Genomic DNA, 23,661 nt, shown 5'->3' with positions numbered 1-23,661 from the left:
TCATTAGAGAAAAAAAGGCCGGAAAATGGGGATGAAAAAAATAGTAATAATAAATTTTAAAAAATATATTTATAATTAATTAACTAAATTATAATTAATGTTGAAATAATTATACCTTTGGAATTAATTATAATATTATGTCGAGTTTTTATTTTTCAAACTGTCAAAAATACATTAAATAATACGATTGCACTTTTACTTTGTATTCATATATCGTAATGCAATATGTATATACTTCGTATTCGACTATTTAGTTTTTATATCTGTAAATTTCAATCTAAAAAAATTATATATATAAGGGTTTCGAGTACATTTATCTTAAACTACGATTATAATTTCGATTAAAATGTACACATAATGGCAATATTTTTTTTAATACATACATATATGTTACATATATAATTAAATAGTAAATCCAAAATTTTACTTCAAATTTGTTGTCTTATGAGTAGCAACGGTCAAGATAATATGCAGTTTGTTTGACAAATTTTAAAAACTAGGTTTGAAAAAGGGCAAATGGCAAATAGGCCCATGACAAGGACACTTAATTAAAAGAGGAATATCCAATTTTTTTGTCTTTCAACTAAATCCAGTTCATTCAAACTTATTTGCAATTAAGGAAAATCCTTTTATATATACTAAAATTACCCCCAATTCATTGAGACCCAATTCAACTCCAATTTCATGATTTACACCCTAATTTAGCCCAATTGCATCAATTAACCAATTTTAACCATAATTTCAATTTTGACCCGCCACCACTGGAGACTGCCGGTCAGCAGCCGTTGACCACCGGTCTCCGACTTGACTTTTTTTTTTTTTTTAAACTTTTTTTGTCCTGTAGGTCAACCGCCGGGTCTCCGGCGTCGACTTTTTTTTTTATAATTTTTTTTCTTAAAAATAATATTTTAATTAATATTAATGTCGTGGCTACTAAATTACTGTCTCCAACAGTTACTTAACTGTCGGAGACAGTTATTTAACTGTTAATTGACCTTTTTTTTCCTTCAAAAATATATTAATTAATATTACTGTCTTGGTTGCTAAATTACTGTCTCCAGAATTTATTTAACTGTCGGTGACAATATAATTTAACTGTTAATTGACTTTTATTTTTTCATATTACTGTATTCGTTGCTAAATTACTGTCTCCAGCAGTTATTTAACTGTCAGACACAGTAATTTAACTGTTAATTGAATTTTTTATTCTTAATAAAATATATTTAATTAATATTACTGTCTTGACTGTCAAATATTGTTAATTTTTTTTTTTTGAATTGTTTTTTCTTAAAAAAAATATTTTAATTAATATTACTGCCTTGACTGCTAAATTACTGTCTCCAACAGTAATTTAACTGTCTTAGACAGTAATATTAATAACATTACTGTTCGGGAAATAATATTCATAATATTACTGTCCCAAACAGTACTATTACTGTCTGAGACAGTAATTTAGTAGCCAAGACAATAATATTAATTAAAACATTTTTTTCTAAGAAAAAAAAATCGAAAAAACAAAAGAGTCGATGACGGAGACCGGCGGTCAACGGTGGTTGACCGGCCGGAAAAAAAATTCAGAAAAAAAAAAAGTTTTCAAAAAAAAAAAAAAAAGTCAACGTCGGAATCTGGCCGGAAAAAAAATCAAAAAAAAAATATTTGTTCAAAAAATTATTATTTTGGGGGTTAATGTGATATATTTGTTTAAATCCGGGGTCAATGTGTAATATTAAGGAATTAGAGCATAATGGATGGAATTGATAAGAATTATATTATGGAGGGTAGTTTAGACTAAAAATATGTGGATGGATTTATTTGAGAGTCTGTTTTTTGTGGACTAATATGCATTTAAGTCTGATGTGATTGGCCTTTTGGCCATTCGCCTTTTGAAAAATTATCTGCGACATAAAATTTCAAATCCATACAACATTCCTCATATGGAATATGATAAATATCATTTTTGTTTTAGTAGTACCTTTACGACTTCAAAAGCGATCTTGACCATTTTCGAGGCACAATCTTGCAAAATTCAAAACACATAATTGGTAGTTCTTTGAATTAGGTTTTTAATCCAACATAAATAACTAAAATTAGATGTCGGGTGAAAAATATATACATGAACCATCCAAAAAATTGAGAAATATGTACATTTATGGCATGTAATTTTTGGATAATATTTAGGCAGTTAATATTTAGGCTTATCCAAAACTCTTGCGGAAAAACATTTAATGTTCTTTCCTTATTACACTAGTAAATATTTCATGGTTTTTCCCGGTACGTTTTGTATAACTGATCGGATAATTATTCTATTATTTTATTTCATGGTAAATAAATCCATATATAGTAAATTCAATCTAAGCTATTATGAGCAACGACCATAATTTTTAATTAGTCTTGATCTTCATTCGTGAAATTCAAAATAATTTTCAAATTAGATCATATTCAAGATGAATCTAGTTTCAAAAATCATAAAAATGTATATATGTTTTTCATTTATGGTAAGAAAATCTTTTGGTGGTTATTTTGGATAAGGTGAGAAATATAATTTTGATCACTATATATATAACTGTCCCCTCCAGAAAGGGTACCAACACACAACTATCTATTTTTCATAACTCATTTTTCAATATAAATTATGTTTAATTATTTAATTACATTAGCTATTTTATTTGTCGTAAGTACAAAATATTGTTTTTGTATGGATTCACAATCATTGAACAATTCTTTTGTTAGTGGTTTTTCACCCGCAGTAGCAACATGGTACGGAAGTCCCAATGGAGCTGGAAGTGGTAATATTTATTAATATGGGTAAATTACAAACACCCCCCTGAGGTATGGTCAAATTACAAAAACACCCCTCTTGTTTGGATAATTACAACCACCCCCTCAACTCCTCAAATTTAGTGGAATCTTCGAGATTGCATGGAATATTATCACTTGTGTACCCGTTTTATCCCATTCAAACTCTACATTATGGAGCAAGATGATCATAATATGTGATTTTTAGCTTGTATATATCAGTTTGTGGTGCATCGGAAACTGTATTTTTACACAAAACGAGTACAAACTAGAGCACATTCCACGGAATCTAGATGATTATGTTGAATTTGGCACAATAAGGGTGGAGGTGTAAGAAAAAATCATAGTTGAGGGGGGTAGATGTAATTATCCAAACAAGAGGGGGATTTTTGTAATTTGACCATACCTCAGGGGGGTGTTTGTAATTTACCCTTATTAATATTAATATTAATATTTATCTTTTTTTCATGTTCAAATATTATATATATTTATAATTAAATATAAAAGATATATTTATTTATTTTATTGTAATTTGCAGGTGGAGCTTGTGGATTTGCAAATGATGTGGCAAATCCTCCATACAATGGTCTTATTTCTGCTGGAAACCAAAATATATTCAAACATGGACAGGGTTGTGGGAATTGTTATCAGGTTTTAATTAATATTATTCATTTTCAAGATATAAAAATGGATTCTCTTTCATAATTGATATAGAATATTCTAATTTATTTATATGTATTTCAGGTAAAGTGCAACGAAAATCCAGCGTGCTCGGGTTTCCCGATCGTTGTAACTGTCACAGACGAATGTCCTGGTACATGCAACAATGAAGCATTTCATTTTGACTTGAGTGGAAAAGCTTTCGGATATTTGGCGAAGCTCGGCCAAGCCGATAAATTACGGAATGCAGGAAGAATTAATATCCAATATCAAAGGTAATCTAGATCGATCAACCCCATTAGGGAAATTCGTAATTTGTTATAGTTAGAAATTTAGTCCTCCCGTTTTGTTACCGGTTCAAATTTACACGCAATAACTTTTTAAATTTATCATTTTCATCCTAGAGTACTCTATTAAGAGTCTTAGACTATACTAGAGAATGAATTTATAATTCTTAACTTTTTATATAACTTTAACCAACAAAAAAACCTGAAAACTTTGGCAAAATATGACCAAAAATGTTTTAATTTAATTTAATCCAAATTTATGTATTGCAAGTAAATTAAATTGGACAAGTTAAAGCCCAATGGAGGAAATTTATATGACTACTAATATTATAATTTAAAATTTTCTTAATTATGTTGGTAAATTAATTAGGCGGAGTTTTAATGTGTTCAAATATTGCAGGGTTCCATGTAAATACAACACGGGTATAACATTCAAGATTGATACGGGCTCCAACGCTAACTATCTTGCGTTTTCGATTGAGTTTGTGGGTGGAGATGGTGATATTGGTTCTGTTGAACTATTGCCTTCAAAGTCAAAAGGTCCGTTGTACATGCAAAAATCTTGGGGCTGCACGTGGAAAGTTGGAATACCCTTTGGAACAAAGGGCCCTTATTCTGTAAAGCTAACTACTATTGAATCGAGAAGTACAATTATCGCGACAAATGCGATTCTCGGGAATTGGTCTCCCGGCAAATACTATCACTCGGCAGCTAATTTCTCTTAATCATGCATATATGATTCGATCAACCATCGATTGATTGTTAAGATATATGTATCAATTCAAGTTGATAGAGCATATCTTTTATGTCACTTGATTAGGTCATTAATCATGTTTTGACATGGATATTATAGGTGTTTAAAGTATTTTTTTTTATTTTTTTATCTTGTCCTCAAAAGAAAAATGTTGGTTTTTGAAGACTTTAAAATGATTTACAATTGGTTGTAAAAAATAAAGTTTTGGCTCGTTTTTTGCAACACATTGAATGATCATCTACTTATTCATAAAGAGATCCAAGCAATAAATTCATTTACAAAAAAGTCCACACATGGTCCAGAATTTTGTAAAAGACTAAAATAGCCCCTCATACTTTAATATGCTGCAATTACATCATTTAATTTAATTTAACCTTAATTTTACCCCAAATTTCACAAATTCTAACCCAAAATACATTTTTATCGACAATTTCATCCGTCACCGCCGTTGACTTTTTATTTTTTCTCCTGACTTTTCCGCCACCGATTTCCAGCGGTCAAAGACGGTCTTCGGCGTTGACTTTTTCGATTTTTTTTCTTTCTTACTGTAACATCTTTTCTTTTTCGTTTTAACAGCAACAGTGTTGTGATTGACAATAATATTAACTATATTACTGTTAAACACAATAAAATTAACTATACTATAGTTTAACACAATAATATTGTTATATTAATCTTTCATAGTAATATTAACACAACAAAACTCATTATTATTGTGTAATAGAGTAATATTACTATGTTGATCGTTCCACAAATGTAAACATAATAAAAAGCCAAAAGAATTAATATTACTGTGAGTGATAGTAATATTACTATAACAACAGTAATATTACCGCCAACCAGAGTAATATTACAATAAAAGACAGTAATATTATCATGTTACTCCGTGAATAACTCAAACAAACAAAAAAACCCAAACAAAATAATAATATTGATGTGGTTGACAGTAATATTACTATAACAACAGTAATTTTACCGTCAACCACAATAATATTATTGAGTTTACAGTAATATTACAATAATAGACAGTAATATTATTACGTTAATCCGTGAATATTATTACAAAAAAAAAATATTTTATTGGTTGACAATAATAATATTGTGTTTACACTCATTTTACTGTCAACGACAGTAATATAATTCCGTTGACATGTCAACAAATCAAACAAAATTAAAAAAAATAACAAAAAAAATAATAACAATAGTATTACGTTAATTTACTGTCAACGGCAGAACAATTACATAAAAGTGTTGTCAACGACAGTACAATTACGTTAATGTACTGTAATTGACTGTATAATTACGTTAATTTACTGTTAGCGACAACACAATTACGGTTAACATTTAGCGGCGGACGTAAAAAAAAAATGTCAACACCGGAATCCAACGGCGGAAAAAACAGACTAGAAAAAAAATCGAAAAGTCAACGCCAGAATCCGGTGGCAAAATTTTTTTTTTTGAAAAAATAAATCAAAATTGGATTTTTTTGGTCAAAATTGATTAAATTGGGGTTACAATTAAGAATTTAGTATAAAAGGGTTGGGGCTAATTTTGTTATATACATGAATGTTTCCTTTATTTATAATAAATATTAAAGGGATGGGCTTATTGGTGAAAGAGATATACCCCTAAACCTAGAATAATAAAGATATTTGGATAGAGACATGTGCGGAAAGACCCCATTACATTTTTGGTGTGTCTCATTTTCACAAAGTTAATTAGGATGAGTGTGCGGGTGAATTAGAGTGAAACTCATACATTTGGGGTTTCGATTTCACAATAGGGTTAGTTAATAGGATCAATACGAATTCTATATAATTTTGGAAAAACTAATTAATTATTCGATAATTATGTAAATGTTTTGCATATTTCTATCATAATAAAGACTTTGAAGTCGTTTTTCCCCCTTGGGGAACCATATAAATGTAATACATTCTTAGTAGAAAATAATAATATTATTGCTTGGACCTTTTTTTTATATAAGAATTTGTATTACTTGGACATGAAAAATATAAAATTATTAGGATAGTGAAGACCAACCGAAACGCTATTCATAGAGCAACTTTTGCTTGCTTGCAGTGCAACTTTATGTTATTTGGAACTTTCTCACATTATTTTTGAAATATGGGCATTTCGTGCAAGGAAGCACAATGACTTCATCCATTTCGTGGAAATAGAAATACTATGGTCTTATTGTTTAAGATACAAAACACAAAATAATGTGCTTTGTTTTTTTAAGGCGATTCATGTAGATACACACGAAACATGAAGATGCTATTCGTGTAGAACCACATAAAACACTACCTAGTGTTTCGTGTTTGTACACACAATCACTAATAATTTTTTTTATCAGATCATTGTTAACAGTATATACAACAGCAATAGAAAACTTAAAATTATGATCAAATAAAAATTAAACTAAAATTCAAATAGAAATTACAAATAAATAACATCTCGTAAGCTACATACCAGACTTTAAGTTTTGTACATATGCAGTCGAGGTTTGCACGTTTTGAGTAAGTGCTTCAGGTTCTTGTTTCTTTGACGTATCTATGCCGGATGGAGGGATGGTAGAGGACAATTCGCGACAAAATAAGCAAGCATGAAATGATTGTTGTACAATGTCATAGTAGTCATGTATGATAATTGACCATTGCAAAACATAGGAAGATAAGTCATATTTTCGATTTGGGTCAAAAGTACCACCATTGCATTGTATTTAGTAGCAATATTCAATCCCATTCCCCTCATGTCCATCAAATATGCTTGCGGACAAGGACCTGTAGGCCAAACACACATGCGTTTCACCTGAATGTATCCAACATTTCTAAACATCGATGTTTACATATCAGCAGGTTAGTACAACTCCATAAGCAAATCCCCTCTTACGTGCGGCCGTCTTTCTTGATCCTCGTAAATGACTTGAGCAACGCACCCATACCCACAATTACCATTTTCCATCACATTAACATATGACGTAATCAGTCGGACTAGAAATTGTGGCACCAAAGTTTGTGTGGATTTACGACTTCCACAACTTTCATCTTTGATTGAGGTGTTCCATCAGTGGTACTATACGTCTTCGCTTTGGTGTTGCTGTAGTGGAGGTTTGAAGATCCTTGAAACCAGAACACAATTTAATTGTTGCAGCATCAAGATGGTATTGTTAGGCGAAGGGATCTCTTTTTGTTGAGTTATTCTTTGGTCGTCCTTTGATCTTAATATATGATGGTTCTGATAAATGAGTCGTAGAAGGATAAAAGATGCCACGCAATAAGGTCACAACATTCCATTTGGTCTTGTAATTTTTCCCATTTAGGCCATGATACAAATCATCAATCTGATTATATACAGCTGCCTCGCGGTTTGATTGATATTCAGGTAGGTCCGAAGGTTCAACTGCCATTGTACTACAGAATGGTACAAGTCTGAAATGACAAACATTATACTTTCGTGCATTTTTTTGTACAATTTGGCACGCACATGGGAGCGTATGAGTATCTCTAAGATAGTGAGTACAACAAATCAGATCATGCATCAACGGGGACTCAATCTCTTCGTCCAACTTTTCCAATGCCAGATGTGTGATGTAACAAATCAAATTTTCAAAGCACAACCACGCTGCAATATGCTTCCTTATTTCGGATGATAATGAACAGTCTCCCTTCAACTGACTAACTCGACTATAAACTGGGTCCCTAAGCTTATTTTGTACGTTATTAACACCTTCAGTCGAAGCATTTAACCAACCATTGACTGACGAATGAGAACTCTCCACCCTGTCCAATTATATAGATAATCAAATTATAATAAACATTATTTTAGTATTATATATTTTATCATTCAAATAACTATAACATGGATTACCTGTTGGTGGTCGTGTTACCAAAATAATACACCTAACGAGTATAGGCTCTGACAAACTTGTCCTTGTAAATCAATAACGTATCGTTCAAATACTATATTATTCTGGGTATCCTCCATACCGTCCAACCATTTCATTATAGTTGTATTGATACTCTTCAACGATTTATGATTTAACCAGTTTAGCTTATTTCTCATGTCGGAATTTAAGACCTTGGTCTTTGTTGCCTCCCATAAATTTCAATGCATATGCCTCAACATTTGTATTTATATGGAATAAACACATGATACGACACTAGAAAAAACTCAGGGCAGTGCTTTCAAGAGACTCGACTCCCTTGTCCGTCAAGATTGCATCAGGTTCAGCACCATCAAATAACTCTCTCAAACAATTCAAAGTCCATTCATAGGTGTTTGCATCTTCATGAAACATAAATGCAACAACAATCGTGTAATTTTTGCCAATGGGAGTAATCCTATTTATTTCGAAAAGAGGCATTCCATACCTACATCAAACAATTTTACACATAAAATTCAGTTATTGAAAGTAAAATAAATTATAAAATTACAATTACATTTAAACAATCATAGAAGTTTTGATGAAAACCCCGTAAAACTTGTTACGAGATCCAATACCTTACGCGGAAGTAAAAACACGCAACGTCCAAAACAAAGAATTCTAGTTTGCGGAAGCAAGGAATAATGACCCCATAGTTATAAAGAGCTAGAAACCATTATTATCAAGGTGAAATATAATATTGACCCCATGGTTATAAAGAACCAGAGAACCAATAATAAGACGCTAAGAAAATTACATGAATCCCCTTGTAAAATCCCAAAATTTGCTGTAAAACAGCGAAAGAGAATTAATATCACCAAATACTCAAATATTCATTAAAATTCGTCCATAATAAAAGGTTATCACTACCATTAAAATTTGTTAATATACTTTAAGAGCTATGGCACCCGCTTCACGATTACTCTTATTATATATAATCTCAGCGGAAGACTTTTAGGAAAATGATTATTGTGCATATAAATTTACGTCAAAATTTTTCTTTTAAATCAGAGGGAGAGAGAGCATATTTATTTTAACCATAATCAACAAAATAACATAAATACATAGTACGTGCAAGACTAGAATATTCGAACAGATTCAATGGAGCAACTTTAAAAATTAATTCCTCCTAGACCAATCATGAAAAAAACTTAAAATTAATAGCATACCTTCTACCATGAGCTTAAATAACTCATTTAAGACAGTTTTGAAAGATACCTAGCCATTAGAGTGGATTAAATAAAATGGTGCAGGCACTCAGTTTAAAACCCAGAACATGGGAGGGAGATTTGAAATTTCCTAATAAATTACTCAGTGACTCAAATACTACCAAAGTTTATTCCAGGATAGAAAAACAAGTTGAGAACATGTTCCAAGTGGAAACAAGTCATTTGCGTGAGTAAAACTTTAGTTGTAATAGAAAAAAATAGACTGCCCATGTATGAGTGCAGTGGTAAGAAATAGTTCATTACTTATCCGATTTGTGCAAGAGACCTATCAAATTAATGAGAACAGAGAGATGCCGAGACTCATAAAATTTCATGATTTTCTAAGCAGATCACATATATAAAAAGAATTTACAAACATCGAGACAAAACAAGGAGAATAACTAGCCGAAAAGCGTATATGCATAGAGTTGGTAAAATTCGCTTTCGTTACAAAATACTACAGACTACCGATTACGTGTTCTAAAAGATGGTAATCCTACTTATTATTACACATATTATTCTTTAATAATTTCCACCGATCGGAGGAAGCGATTGATATGAAATACCTAAAATCGTATCAAAGATTTTTACAAGCATATTATACAAATAGAACCACATAGCTAGGTTGAGAGCCAACACAATCCACATCCCCTCCATATGAACTCTTCCCGACTCTCAATCTTGATTCTAACTTCACTCGTCGACTCCAAATCGGGTATACCTACAAACATACAACATCTATATGAGCCTTTAAGGACTCAATGAGAAACTTGAAGTATTATCGAGTACACATGACACATAGAGCATATATATACATATTATTATTATACATATCCATACAAAATAAGTAAATCAATCATACACTTCCCTTTTCGTCGGAGTTCTTCTTCGTTGTTCCTTTTCAAGCGCATAGAGTGAGATTAATTCCCACTTTTATAACCCTATGATCGGAGACCATAGAGTGAGAATATCCCACCTTTATAACCCTATGCCTTGACATTCGTATTGAAGAGTATAGAATGAGGTCTCACTTTTATAACCCTATGATCCCAAGACCATAGAGTGAGATTGTATCACTTTTATAACCCTATATCTTCAATGCCATAATGAGACATGCATGACATGAAATATCATCGGGGATCCCTTCGAAAAAAACAATCTAAGTTTCCGATAAATAACCCTATATTTTACGAGCCATCTATCTACGTGGAATCAAACCACCCTTAGGCCTTAGGGTACCGACTCGTCGTACCTTAGTTATTTACCGTAACCTCGAAAGAGTTTCCAACATATTTTTACCTTTTAAAAATCATGACACTTATGCAGCCATCTACTTACCTTTCTCATTCTCAAACACAATGATCAACACATAAACGTACAAAAGCAAGATCATATAGCAAAACAAAAATAAAGTCCCATGTAGTCACTTCACGCATAGCCAATTAGACATAAAATACTATCCATAGCCAAATACAAGCAATAATCGAAATATTAAACATGCAAAGGCAATCCATAAACAATAAAAAGCTCATTAATTATAAAACTTGCAAGAAGAAAGTTCAAGAGTTTCATCCTTTCATTTTCTTTAAGTCTTACCACTAAATCTTCACATGCAATATTCTTTTAATCTAGTTTAGTTCAACTTCTTAATCATTTTATCAACTTTATATAGGCATGTGAGAGTCTTTTAACACAACTTTTAAATTATTTTATCCAACTTCATTAGAAAACACTAGATCTTAACATGCAAGACCTTAAATCAACAATCAATCACTAGATTAACACATAAGGCACTAATTAAACCAGATAAGCAACTAATGCATTTTATCCCAAAAAATCGAAACATCACACACAACAATAATTGCTTTTCTACACAAATCCCACATGCATCAACATACATCCATACAATTCTACTCCTATTTCATTAATTTCTCCTTTCCTTAGTTGAAGAGGAGAGTTTTTGAAAGTTTCATAGTTAAACCAAAAATTGAATTTCTTTTCACAAATCAACAATCAATCACTAGATAAACACATGCAAGCTACTAATTAAACCAAATAAGCAACTTAGGTCATTTTCCCCAAAAAATCAAAAAAACTATAGAACTTCAAGAACAACTTTTCTCTTTAAAATACTAAAACGCAATCATCATCTAAGCAATATAACCACATAATATACAAGTATTAGTCAAGAATTTAAAGAAAAACCAAAATAATAGTGGTGTTGCATATTTGAGCGAGAATTCAAGAATTCTCACCTCTACTCTTTAAGGGGAGGAACGGTTAGCTCTTTTCTTTCTAATACAAGAAGAGATAGAGGGTTAAATTATAATTTTAATACGAGAAGAAGGAAAATTTGAAGGAAAGAGAGTTTAGTTCTTCGAAAAATTGAAGAAGAAGCTTACTTAGGCTTGACCGAAAATTCTCCTCTTGTAGAAATAGAAGGAGACCTTGAACTTATAGGTGGTGAGAGTTGAGTTTTAGAGTGCAATTTTGATCTTGGATATTGGAGGTATTTATAGAGTTTTTGGGAAATTCAAAGCCTATGGACAAGCAAGGGAAATACATGTTTTATGGAGGGTGATTTTGCAATTTATTTGAAAAGGTGTGGTGGTGGTTCTTGGGTGGCTTAAGCTTGAGAAGATGGTGGCTACGGTGGGGGAGGAGCTGCCGAAAATGAAGGGGAGAGAGGAAGAAAAAGAGTGACTCGTGGACTGGCTAAAGTTGGAATGTGGGAGTGGCTAAGTGTGCTAGAGCTAATGATTAGGAAAAACAAGACTTAAGTATTTATTTTAGTGCATAATGTACAAGTCTTCTAATGCTTGTTCTTCTCCTAATTAATATGCATTATTATAATTACTGTGTGTGTGTACTAGTGGCCGAAAATTCAAAATAATAAGGGAAGGATTTTCTAAATTTCATCACCAATCAATAATCCTAAAATGCATGAGTTAATTTTATTTTCTAAAAATTAGTGCATGCATAAATATGATAAAATGCTCATTTAAATTCAGTGTTTTTTTGCAAGAACTACCCTTGTGTAAACTCAGTTGCTAAAAAAGTCCCCGTATTAAAAATATTAGTAAGAACCCCCTATGAAATTTAGTCAAAGCTAATAAAGTCCCTAACAGCTTATCGTGCGTCGCACGCGTGGGTTGTGTGACTGAGTTGTATTTTTTCACCGGCAAAAACTTAAATACCCTTTTAAAAATCTAAAAAATTACAGATCCACCCCCTAATTTCTATAAGCCCAAAATTTCTATAAGCTCAAAATAAAGTTTTCGTAATTATCAGTTCAGTCCCTCATATTTTATGAAAAAACTTCTTCATTACACTTAAAACCACCATTGTAATGTCAAACCTCAGCTCTCCCATGCCCATCACCTCCGCTACACCACCCCTTACCACTTCTCCTGCCGTCTAGGACTACCCCTTCCACTGTATCTTCGTTCACCTCACCATAACTCTCGTCAGCACCCTATCCATCACCCGCAAATGCCACCATAAGAAAACTAACATCTCTCTTGTGCTTCCTTCACAACACCTGAGGGTCCAAATTCCCAATTGATGGACACAAATCCGAACAAATCGAAGAAAAACTCGCCTCAATAGTCCTCCGGAGAAGGGCTTCGGAGATATTTAAATTGAATTTTTTAATTTTTATTTTTTGCCGACTTTCCATCAAGGAGAAATCAAAATCGACGATGTCACGATGTGATACCGTTGGTGTAGTGGCGCCACCGCACTGCTGACAGGGAGAAAGCGTTGGGGTAGGTGGGGTTGGGGGATGGATGTGGTGATGGTGCGACGACAAATGTCTGGTAAAGAATTTTAGTTGGGTGGGGGGCTACGCGAAGAAGTTGGTTGCTGACATTTTTTTAATGTATATTATTTACATTTTTTATGTTTGTTAAATTAAAATATTATTAAAGAATTTCTAGGGGCAATTTTTACTAGGGACAGTTTCGTCATTTCATTGAAGTCAATTTCTAAATTTGATAAGAGTGGCTGTCTTCTATATAAAACACATCATCGGGGTATATTTGCTAATCATTTCAACACAAGGTGTTTTATGGCCGTTCGAAATTACATAGGGGGTCTATGCTATTAACTCTTTAAATTCATCATGCAAGAATCAAAGTTTAATTTACGGAAATAATTTATTTCGATATAATATTTCTAAATATTTTCTAATCACATAATTCACATAATCACATAATTCACTTAATTCACATAATTCATCTAATTACATAAACAATTAGTTATGCAAGGATTATTCTAAATTATAATTTGATAAATTTGCACATAGAGGTGGTAAAATAAAATACTAATATTTTAACGAAAATGTGGGGTGTTCAACGTAATAATATTATTGTCTACTATTGTACTATTACTGTGGTTGACAATAAAATTACAGTAAACACAATGATATTATTGTCAACCACATCAATATTATTTATTTGTTTTTGGGTTTATTATCTTGTTTGATTTGTTGACCAGTCAACGTAATATATTACTGTGGTTAATAGTCAAATTACTGTAAATACAATAATATTACCGTGGTTGACAATAATATTACTGTCGTTACAGTAATATTACTGTCAACGACAATAATATTATTTTTAATTTTTTTTATTATTATGTTTGTCGTTGTTGACCGCTCAACATAATAATATTATTGTATTACACAATAATTTATTATGTAACATAGTCATTTTGTTGTGTTCAAGAGCTGATAGTGATTGATAGGCTTAGGGCTGATAGGCTTAGAGCTCCTACTTTCACAAGGGTTATTCCAACAAGACCAGAGAACAGCTTTTACGGGACTAGGCCCGCTTACTGATTCAACGAGGCTTACTGATATGCCATCATTAAAACCGTCTACGATCACTCTAAGAACGGTTCCTCCTCCAGCAGCCCTTAGACCACTGGATCTCGTCTCTTCGCCTTTGCTATTTCATTAACTGCTATTGAATTATGTGCTAGATAGTATTATATCAATATGTACGTGTTAAATAGTAATATAGTTAATATTACTGTGAATCACAATAATATTACTGATTTTTACGGGAGCTAAAAAATGTTCAGGAAAAAAAATTAAAAAAAGTCAACGCAGCCGGTTAGCGGCAACGACAGCGTAAAAAAAGGTAGAAAAATAAAAGAAGGTCAACACCCAGAGATCGGTGGTCAACAATAGCTGACCAACGACGACGGTCAAAATTAGAGTTAAAATTGTGTTATGGTTCAAAATTGAATAATTGGTGAAATTTGTGTCGAATTGATGTTAAATTGAGTTAAATGGATGAAATTGGAGCATAATAAAATATAGGGTTAATGAGACATAACCCCTTTATTATGAAAAATATTAGAACTAACCACCCCTCATTATTTTTAATATGTCAAACCCCCTCAATTAGTGTCATACCAATACTACCCTCAAATTTTGTATTAGAAATCAGTCCCCCGCCATCTATCTGAACTACGGGATTCATATCAAATATTCATAGGAAAAAAAATCTTTCCCCTCTAAATCAGGGCAATATGCAGAATATCATCCCAATAATTCGCTAAAATCTGTCCATGGTCTACGACCTTCGATGGAACCCTAGTTTTCTTTATTTGTTGAAAAAAAATTCACAATCGTGTGAATCGAGGAGAAGCAGACACAAAAACATAGTGAAATCAAAAAAATCGAATAAAGGTAGCCTTCTATGAAATTCGTTTTTCCTACAACATATAATTAGATTTCTCTGTTTTATGTGATAATACGACATATTCCCATTTTTTTGTTTTCAATTTCATCGGCTCTGGAGACCATTGAGGTCCCTGACAAAACTTTGAGCAAGGGTTGAAGTGAACTACGAAGATTATAGTGAACTACGAAGTTTTTAGTCAACTTCAATTTTACAGGCAACTATGGATGAATATTTGCAGTAACCTTCAAAGATTATAGTGAACTATAATAGTAACTTGTAGTAAACTTTGTAGTCATCTACACTCAGAGTCAACTATAAAATCGGGTAGTTCACTATATTTTTCCCAATGTCAACTATAAAAAGTAGATAGTCAACTATAATTTTTACGATGTCAACTATAAAAAAATATGGTAGTTAACTATATTGTTACCAGAGTCAACTACAAAAATTAGATAGTCAACTATAATTGTTCAAATGTCAACTATAAAAAAATTGGTAGTCAACTATATTTTTTCCATTAATTCACCATATTATTTTTCAATTTAAGATACTATAGTGTTATAAAATTAAATACTCATGATAAAAATCTCATCTTCATAAAAACATGAATTTCATATAGTAGAAAATAAATTGATTCCAACGATCAAACAATGAGATATAGAAGAAAATGTACGGTAGTGAGAAGAAATAGAGGAAAAAAATGAAACATAAACAGACGAGAAGAGAGGAATTGAGGGAAGAGAGAGAGAGAGAGAGAGAGAGAGAGAGAGAGAGAGAGAGAGAGAGAGAGAGAGAGAGAGAGAGAGAGAGAGAGAGAGAGAGAGAGAGAGAGAGAGAGAGAAGAAGAAGAAGAAAATAAAAAGATACGAGAAAAGTAGAAATTGGGGATGAGAGAGAAGATAGGAAAGAGGCGAGAGAAAAATAAGAAGAATAAAAGAAACGTCATATATTGAGGAAAATAAGGAAGAGAGAGAAATTAATGGAGAATATAAAATGACGGATATGAGAGAGGAGAAGAGAGAGAAAATTGGAGAAAAATGTGGACAAAAAAGGGCATAATGTGCATTAACATTATCTTAGGGGGTCACACAATTTAGAAAATATTAAATGGATTTGTCTATAAAGGGGCAATTATAAATTGGACCCGTACTATATTATTTTACCTAATGTGGGGATTATCCCTCATTTTCCCTAAAATATAAGGGGTATTTGAGTTTTTTACACACTTTTGGACTTTGTGTGAACTTCTTTATTAAAAAGATTTTGATGTGATCCTCTTAATGATAAGTAACCGTGATGAAATTATTTGTAATTGCGCCGTTTATAAAATGGCGCATAGAAAAGGTCTTATTCAAGTAAATGTGAATTGAGAATTCGTGCACATACACAACCCCATGTTTCACTTGGAAGGTGGAAGTTGGAATATTCAACAAAGGCCACTTCAACTTCTTTTTTTATAGCCTTTATGTTAAAAATACAATTTATTGCAACAATTGTGCATCTCTAATAAGTTTAAATTCATTATATTTACTATTTAGCATTAAGTAAATTAACGATTTAATTTTTGATATAAATTGAAGTGGGAGGGAGTTAAGTAATATTTAACAATATCATTATCATTAATGCTACTAAAATCCAAATCTTATTTATAGTGTGAAATTGGATTTACCGATTTTCTTGGTTGGATCCATCAAACCATTTTATCAAATCAAAAATATCTACATATATTTTCTTCACTATTCTTTTACCAACTTACTATCTCCGGAATCAGTTAAGCTACACTCATACAGGCTTCACTATTCTTTTACAAGTATATTGACAGTTGACTCGTTTGATTGGCCCCCGAATCCCCATAAATTTATAGTTCATTTTTCCCCAAATATACCTAAACAATATTTAAAAAACAACTCATAGGAAATGTCTTTTTCAAGCATATATGAATTGAGAATTCGTGCACATACAACCCCATGTTTTACTTGGAAGGTGGAACATTCAACAAAGGCCACATCAACTTGTTTTTTTTTTCTTTATAGACTTTAGGTTATAAATAAAATTTATGACATCTATTATTTATTTTACATCAATTATCCATCTGTACAAAGACATTTAAATTCATTATATTTAGCATCAAGAAATTAACGATTTAATTTTTTATCATACTAGTTAAACTCGTGATATACCGCGATATATATCACAAGACGGTACGATCCCAATCAAAAAGATATAACTCATAATATGTATTGGCTATGCATAAATATCGCGAGATATCGTATCGTATCGCCATATCACGACACGATATGATATTTACGATATTAGCCAAAGTATTAAAAAAAATTAAAAAAAAAATTGGAAAAAAAGTAAAAAGTAAAAGAAAAAAGAAGGAAACAAAATATTCACATAACCAGGGCCTGAAAAATGGATTTCAATATTATTTAATATTTTTCTTACATATATTAGATACAATAAATTTAAACGCCAAGTTTGATATTGATAAGAGAAAATAGAGAAAGTCCAAAGTTAGAGTTGATAAAGTTGAAGAGATTGATGAACATGAGGATGACAACACTCTTTTGAAATTGGTGGATGAAAAAAATTTTAGTGACATTGATCTTGAAGATTATGAGTGATAAATTAGTTTTTAGAAATTAGGGATTCAAATTTGAACTTTGTTGATATTATTTTATGAGCAATCATGACTTTTGTCCTATTTTATGATGCAATAATGAAATTTGATATATGGGAATAAGTGGTTTACTTAAAAAAAAAAATTTACATGTTTATAGTATTTTCATTATGTAGATATATATATTTTATTAATTTTATTGATTAAAAATCTTACGATACGATACGATACACGGAGGAAAACGATACGTCGATATTTTCTGATTCGATAACCATATTTTTGATATAAATTGAAGTATATTTAACAACATCATTATTATTAGTGCTACCAAAATCCAAATCTTATTTATATTGTGAAATTCGATTTATCGATTTTCTTGGTTGGATCCTCAAACCATTTTATCAAAACAAAAATAACTAGATATATTTTCTTCGCTGTTCTTTTACAAACATATAAAATTAAGTGATTTATAGTTGACTCGTGTGATTGGCTTGATCAGTTCAATTGAATTAATTATGGTTAACTTATTTATGATATTGTAATATTATTTCGTGTTGCCATTTATCATCATAAAATGGAGGCTCATATATATAATAGGGCGAATGGCAAAAATGTCAATCACATGGGACTTAAATGCATTTTAGTCCATAAAAAAACAGTCTCTCAATTAAACTCATCCCCATGTTTTTAGTCTAAAATACCCTCCATAATTTAATTCTTATCAATTCCACCCATTATGCTCTAACTTCCTTAATATTACACATTGATCCCGGATTTAAACAAATATATCACATTAACGCCCAAATTTTTTTTTTTTCAGAAAATAATTTTTTTTTCTGAAATGTTTTTTTTTCCGGTCAGATTCCGGTGTTGACCGCCGGTCTCCGGCGTTGACTTTTTTTTTTTTTTTTTAAACTTTTTTTTTCCTGAAATTTTTTCCGGCCGGTCAACCACCGGTATCCGGCGTTGACTTTTTTTTTTTGAATTTTTTTTTCTTAGAAAAAAAATATTTTACTTAATATTACTGTCTTGGCTACTAAATTACTGTCTCAGACAGTAATATTACTGTTTGGGACAGTAATATTATGAATATTATTTTCCCGAACAGTAATATTGTTAATATTATTGTCTAAGACAGTTAAATTACTGTTGGAGACAGTAATTTAGCAGTCAAGGCAGTAATTTTAATTAAAATAATTTTTTTTTTAAAAATTATAAAAAAAAAGAGTCAATTAACAGTTAAATAACTGCTGGAGACAGTAACTTAGCAACGAATACAGTAATATTAATTAAAAATATTTTTTTGAAGAATAAAAAAGTCAATTAACAGTTAAATTACTGTTTCCGACAGTTAAATAACTGCTGGAGACAGTAATTTAGCAACGAATACAGTAATATTAACTAAAATATTTTTGAAGAAAAAAAAAAGTCAATTAACAGTTAAATATTAATTAAAATATTTTTTTTAAGAAAAAACATAATTATAAAAAATAAAAATAAAAAAAAATCAACGCCGGTGACTCGGCGGTCAACTGCAGTTGACCGGCCGGAAAAAAATTTCTGGAAAAAAAAATTCAAAAAAAAAAAAAAAAGTCAATGCCGGTCAACGGCGGCGGCCGGCGGTCTCCGGTGGTGGCGGGTCAAAATTGAAATTATGGTTAAAATTAGTTAATTGATGAAATTGGGCTAAATTGGGGTGTAAATCATGAAATTGGAGTTGAATTGGGTTTCAATGAATTGGGGGTAATTTTGGTATATATAAAAGGATTTTCCTTATTTGCAAATAAGTTTGAATGAGCTGGATTTATTTGAAAAACAAAAAAGTTGAATGTCCCTCTTTTAATTAAATGCCCTTGTCATGGGCTTATTTGTCATTTGCCCTATATAATAACTATAAGTTTGACCCAGCTAACCTAAATTGAACAATCAAATATATATATTAAAATCTCCCACTTTAACTAATAAAATACAAATTGAAAAGTAAAGACAAAGACAATGGAATCTAATGAATGTGGTATCACCACCAATATGAAACACTAAGTCGTAAGTCGTCATAAACAATAATTTTCCGAATGCCATAAAGTTGTATGAAACAAAATTCATTTTGGTCCTATAGAACTTGAAGTGGTCAGTTTTTATAAGTATAGCTAAACAATTTGGGGCTAAAACCCATATAAACAATATCCTAAGGACGAAACTGCAATTTTCCCTACACAAATAAGTTTGTCTTCTATATAAACACATGATTGATTACTTTGGCTAATTCATCAAAGCTAAAAAACTTCTACACCTAAACAACTATAACCATCACATTCTCTTTTGTTTCTCTTCCCCTTGCATACACACACATCCCTTCAAATGCATATACCATTTCTCTAAGAGAGAAAAGAAGCAATATATCTGCAAATTAAATATATCTTCTTCCATTTCAAGGGGAGAGAGAGAGAGAGAGAGAGAGAGAGAGAGAGAGAGAGAGAGAGAGAGAGAGAGAGAGAGAGAGAGAGAGAGAGAGAGAGAGAGATGACGGAAGGAACAATGGAAGTGATACTTTGTGGGGCTCATGGCCTCCTGAGAACAGACATATTTGGTACGTACGCATCCCTTTGCATTTGTACGTATGTATGTATGTATGTATGTATGTATGTATGTATGTATGTGTTACGTTCCATGGTGTGTGTATATAATGGATAAGTGTTTGGAGGTGTTATAGTGATGAAGAAGTAGAAGAATAAATAGGATAGGCTCGCGCGCGTGCGTTCCACTTATAAATCCATAGCATTTTGTTAGTTATTCTCTGCCTCATTAAATCTTCCACCATTAATATTAAGTTGGATTCCTCCTTTGTTAACTTAATTACCGCCTAATGTTCTCTTATTTATGATTACGAATAGCATGTAAAATCAAAAATTCAATACTTGTAGTTCTGAATGAATTTAAAATCCCCCACCCCGAGAAATGTTGTTTAATCATAAATAATTTGTGAGAATTAACACTACGTATCGTAATTCATAAATTGAAAACACAATTGGTTTAATTTATTGGTCAAAGTTGTAATAATTTATTTGTTGGTGAATGCAGGTAGGATAGATCCATATGTTGTGATTACGTATGGAAATGAAGAGCACACCAGCAAAATAGCTAAAGGTAAAACTTACCTTAATTTTCTTCTTTTTCGTTTGTGTTTCATATTTTTATATATTCAACAATTAATTCTATAGGAGATCGATTCACATTATTCCATGCTAAAATTCACATTAATCCGATGTTACTAAATCGTAAATATTTTTTATATAACTGAAATATTTTTTGTGTAAATCGTAAATAATTCTTTTATGAAATATTAAACTTGTAGAAACTATATATATCTGAGTTCAAGAATTCGAAGTTAAAATTTTAATACATCTTGTTCAAACAATTTAATTCTTTAACGAATCTTGCACGTAATACAGACACGTTCATTTTAATTTTACATAAACCACCGCTATTAATTAAACCCAACTGTTTTAGATTCAAAACATTATACATATAATTGTTTCAATATTAAACAAATTGGTATATATATAAATAGGACAAGGTAGCAACCCAGGGTGGAACGAACGGTTCAAATTCAAGGCACAATACCCAGCAGACGCCGGAGATGACCAAAGAAAATACAGGCTCTTTCTTCGACTTATGGACCACGACACTTTCACTCGTGATGACTACCTTGGCCATACCACGTAAATTCTAGTCCCCGTTTTTTTTTTTTTTTCTTTTTTTTTTCTACGAATTATATGTGTATGTATATAGATATTTAATTAAATTAGTTGTTTAAAAAAAATGAATATATAAATTAAATGCAGGATCTATGTGAAGGAGCTACTTGAGTTAGGTGTAGAGAATGGAAAGGCTGAACTTGGTACTCACAAGTACAGGGTTATTTTAAAAGATGGTAGTTACCATGGTGAAATTCAAGTTGGAGTCAATTTTAGTGTTCCCAAAAGGTTTGTGTTTAATAAAATTTAATACTTGTGTTACTTATAGATAGACATTAGTATCTTTATTACATTTAATTTTAATTACCAATTTTTAGTGATTAACTTTTAATTTTATTTATTTTTTTTGATACAGGAAGTAATGATGAAGAAGATTAATACGAGGTGGAGGAATGCTAGTTGTACAGCTGGTTGTTACGTTTGTATTTGCATCTTACAATTCACCATGCATCCAAAAATCATATATTATTTCATTTGTTTTCTGGAATTTAACAATTCATGTAACTAGTTACAACTTACAAGCCGTGTCAAATACAATAGAGTAAAATAAAGGGTTTTTTTTCTTAAGTACCTGATCAACGATTTTTATTATATATTTTAGATTTATGGGTTATATTTATTTTACCAGTAAACCCATCTCTTTAATATGTATTATAAATAAAAGAAAAATTGATGTATATAACAAAATTATCCCCAACTCTTTAAACCCAATTTAACTTCAATTTAATCAATTTTAACCACAAAAATTCAATTTTGACTTTTTTTTAACTTTTTTTTCCTGAAATATTTTTTTGCAGCCAGTGTCCAGCGTTGATTTTTTTTTTTCTCCGCCGGCGGTTTCCAGCGTTGACTTTTAAAAAAAAGTAAAAAATTATGTATGCTTTTTCCTCCGCCGATTTCCGGTGTTACTTTTTTTACTCGTTTTTTTCCCTAAACTTTTTACCCATTTTTTTTTCGTCCGCCGCTGAACGTTGACCGTGATTGTACTGTCATTCACAATAGTTATACTATCGATGATAGACATTTACGTAATTGTACTGTCGTTGACGGTACAATAACTGTCAACCACAACAATATTATTATTATTTTCGCTTTGTTTTTTTTTTTTTTTTTGGTTTGTTGAATGGTCAACGTAATTATAGTACTTTCGTTGACGTTAAAATTACTGTACACACAATAACAATAATATTACTGTCAACCAATTGTTTTTTCTGCCCCTAGCATACTGAATTTTGATCTTTCATTATTAAATTCACTAAAGCGTAGAGTGTTAGCATTTTCATTTACTAAATCCACTATTTGTGCAGAGTGATTTTTGATCTTTCCGTCTATTAAATCCACTATTTACATAGTTAAAGTGGAGTACGTTTATTTCATAATGAAACTAGTAATACACCCGTGCGATGCACGGGGTATTCATCGTAAAACAAAATATTGAATAATAAAAAAGTTTCTCAAAATAGTGATATTAATTGTTAATAAGTAAAAGAAAGAAGTAAAACATATTCAAAAATAAAAATAATTTGTATGGTGTAAGTTCAAAATAAGTTGATATAAGTGAAAAAAACTAAACATCGAATGTTTTGATTTCCATATACAAAAGAGCGAATATATAGTTGGTCACAAACTTGTACAACCATAATGACATGAACGTTGAAAACTTGAATTGTTTGATACCAACCGCCCTAAGCCCATGCAACAAATCCGATACAATGCAACTGACCTGCATATGTTGTAAAATGGTCAAACGAAATATGTAAATTGTTACCAAAACAATACCAATATAACTGTTTAATTGCATAAAATTATTGTAAAAAGATTACATTCATGAAATATAGCGAGCGGAGTCCATAGCAAGTTCCTATTACAATTAAAATAAACATACGAATGAGGAATAACAAAACATAAAAATAATAGATAAAAAAGGTCGTCAATAAATATTGTAATTTTTTAATACTTACGT

General features: G+C 31.1%; 2 protein-coding genes across 2 annotated transcripts; both read left to right on the top strand.

The window, feature by feature from the left end:
* Window positions 1-2,609: 2,609 nt before the first annotated feature.
* On the top strand, window positions 2,610-4,468 carry LOC105962673 (expansin-B4). The gene is made up of 4 exons (XM_088819036.1): window positions 2,610-2,786; window positions 3,335-3,447; window positions 3,541-3,731; window positions 4,144-4,468. The coding sequence occupies exons 1-4, from the start codon at window positions 2,633-2,635 to the stop codon at window positions 4,466-4,468; spliced, it is 783 nt and encodes a 260-aa protein (XP_088675162.1). The 5' UTR covers window positions 2,610-2,632.
* Window positions 4,469-20,218: 15,750 nt separating this feature from the next.
* On the top strand, window positions 20,219-22,328 carry LOC148770190 (Calcium-dependent lipid-binding (CaLB domain) family protein). The gene is made up of 5 exons (XM_088818926.1): window positions 20,219-20,530; window positions 21,022-21,087; window positions 21,512-21,662; window positions 21,786-21,926; window positions 22,054-22,328. The coding sequence occupies exons 1-5, from the start codon at window positions 20,464-20,466 to the stop codon at window positions 22,058-22,060; spliced, it is 432 nt and encodes a 143-aa protein (XP_088675052.1). The 5' UTR covers window positions 20,219-20,463; the 3' UTR covers window positions 22,061-22,328.
* The last annotated feature ends 1,333 nt before the right edge of the window (window positions 22,329-23,661 follow it).

This window comes from Erythranthe guttata, chromosome 6, assembly GCF_056151865.1.
Source record: "Erythranthe guttata isolate IM_541 chromosome 6, IM_541, whole genome shotgun sequence".
NCBI classification, from domain to species: domain Eukaryota; kingdom Viridiplantae; phylum Streptophyta; class Magnoliopsida; order Lamiales; family Phrymaceae; genus Erythranthe; species Erythranthe guttata.
This window is presented reverse-complemented; position numbering and strand designations above follow the sequence as displayed.

What these genes read in the sequence shown, in the direction of transcription:
- LOC105962673 (XM_088819036.1), top strand. Translation starts at nt 2,633, where the DNA reads ATGTTTAATTATTTAATTACATTAGCTATTTTATTTGTCGTAAGTACA. An exon ending in TCCCAATGGAGCTGGAAGTG is followed by an intron (nt 2,787 to 3,334) that starts GTAATATTTATT and finishes TGTAATTTGCAG; the next exon opens with GTGGAGCTTGTGGATTTGCA. An exon ending in GTTGTGGGAATTGTTATCAG is followed by an intron (nt 3,448 to 3,540) that starts GTTTTAATTAAT and finishes TATGTATTTCAG; the next exon opens with GTAAAGTGCAACGAAAATCC.
- LOC148770190 (XM_088818926.1), top strand. Translation starts at nt 20,464, where the DNA reads ATGACGGAAGGAACAATGGAAGTGATACTTTGTGGGGCTCATGGCCTC. An exon ending in CCTGAGAACAGACATATTTG is followed by an intron (nt 20,531 to 21,021) that starts GTACGTACGCAT and finishes TGGTGAATGCAG; the next exon opens with GTAGGATAGATCCATATGTT. An exon ending in CACCAGCAAAATAGCTAAAG is followed by an intron (nt 21,088 to 21,511) that starts GTAAAACTTACC and finishes ATATATAAATAG; the next exon opens with GACAAGGTAGCAACCCAGGG.